The 1,116-nt window shown below is 61.9% G+C and overlaps 1 protein-coding gene across 1 annotated transcript in view; it reads left to right on the top strand.

Annotated features, from left to right (window-relative positions):
* The window catches only part of CEP126 (centrosomal protein 126kDa), a 153,484-nt gene that overhangs the window by 130,440 nt on the left and 21,928 nt on the right, over window positions 1–1,116 (top strand). The window contains exon 10 of the mRNA XM_012659106.1: window positions 413–1,085. Coding sequence (XP_012514560.1) covers window positions 413–1,085 — 673 coding nt within the window. The remainder of the gene's footprint in view (window positions 1–412; window positions 1,086–1,116) is intronic.

The raw sequence follows: 1,116 nt of genomic DNA on the forward strand, positions 1-1,116 counted from the left end.
ATTGTCCAGTCAATGTATTCTGGCTTCCCTGGGAAGGTAATGTGAAATTTGGTGACAAAGCTCGCTTTAGGATGGGTAGAGTTTCATGGAAGACAATTTTCCATGGACCAGCAGCAGGGGTGGGGGTGGGGGTTGTGGGGGAGGCCTGGTGGAGCTCAGGCAGTGATGCCCGCCCAGTTCCTAACAGGCCATGGACCTACCAGGCCAGTTCCTACCAGGTTGGCCGGGGCTTGGGGACTGCAGTTGTAGGCAGTTCCTGGAGAGGGACTTAGCCATAAGCCATCCGCAGATCACAATTCCATCAGTGCCTCAGTTCTGAAGAGGGTTCTTGGTGGCACACCACAGCATCTACACCACTTCTTTGCATTTGCTCAGCCTATTTATTTTGTCAAGAGCATTTCTTCCCTTTCAGGATGAAGAGAAGGAGGGACCGGAGCTCGCGGTGAGCTCGCGGGACGGGGTGCCCACCCAGCACCCCCTCTCCCTCCTGCCCTCCGGCAGCTACGAGGAGGACCCGCAGACGATTCTGGACCACCACCTGTCCAGGGTCCTCAAGACCCCTGGCTGCCAGTCTCCGGGCATGGGCCGCTACAGCCCCCGCTCCCGCTCCCCGGACCACCACCACCACCACCAGCAGTACCACTCCCTACCCCCGCCCGGGGGCAAGCTGCCCCCCACGTCGGCCTCGACGGGCGCCTGCCCGCTCTTCGGGGGCAAGGGCTTCGTGACCAAGCAGACAACGAAGCACATCCACCACCACTACATCCATCACCACGCCGTCCCCAAGACCAAGGAGGAGATCCAGGCGGAAGCCACGCAGACGGTGCGCTGCTTCTGCCCTGGGGGCACCGAGTTTTACTGCTATTCAAAATGCAAGAGCCACCCCAAGGCTCTGGAGCCCATGCCGGGCGAGCAGTTTGGCGGCAGCAGAGGCAGTACCTTGCCCAAACGAAATGGGAAAGGCACGGAGCCGGGCCTGGCCCCGCCGGCCAGGGAAGGAGGGGCCCCCAGCGGAGCTGGGGCCCTGCAGCTTCCCGGGGAGGAAGGAGACAGGTCGCAGGATGTCTGGCAGTGGATGCTGGAGAGTGAGCGGCAGAGCAAGCCCAAGCCCCATAG

The sequence above is a fragment of the Propithecus coquereli genome, unplaced genomic scaffold, assembly GCF_000956105.1.
Source record: "Propithecus coquereli isolate 6110/MARCELLA unplaced genomic scaffold, Pcoq_1.0 Scaffold6, whole genome shotgun sequence".
In the NCBI taxonomy this organism is placed as follows: Eukaryota; Metazoa; Chordata; class Mammalia; order Primates; family Indriidae; genus Propithecus; species Propithecus coquereli.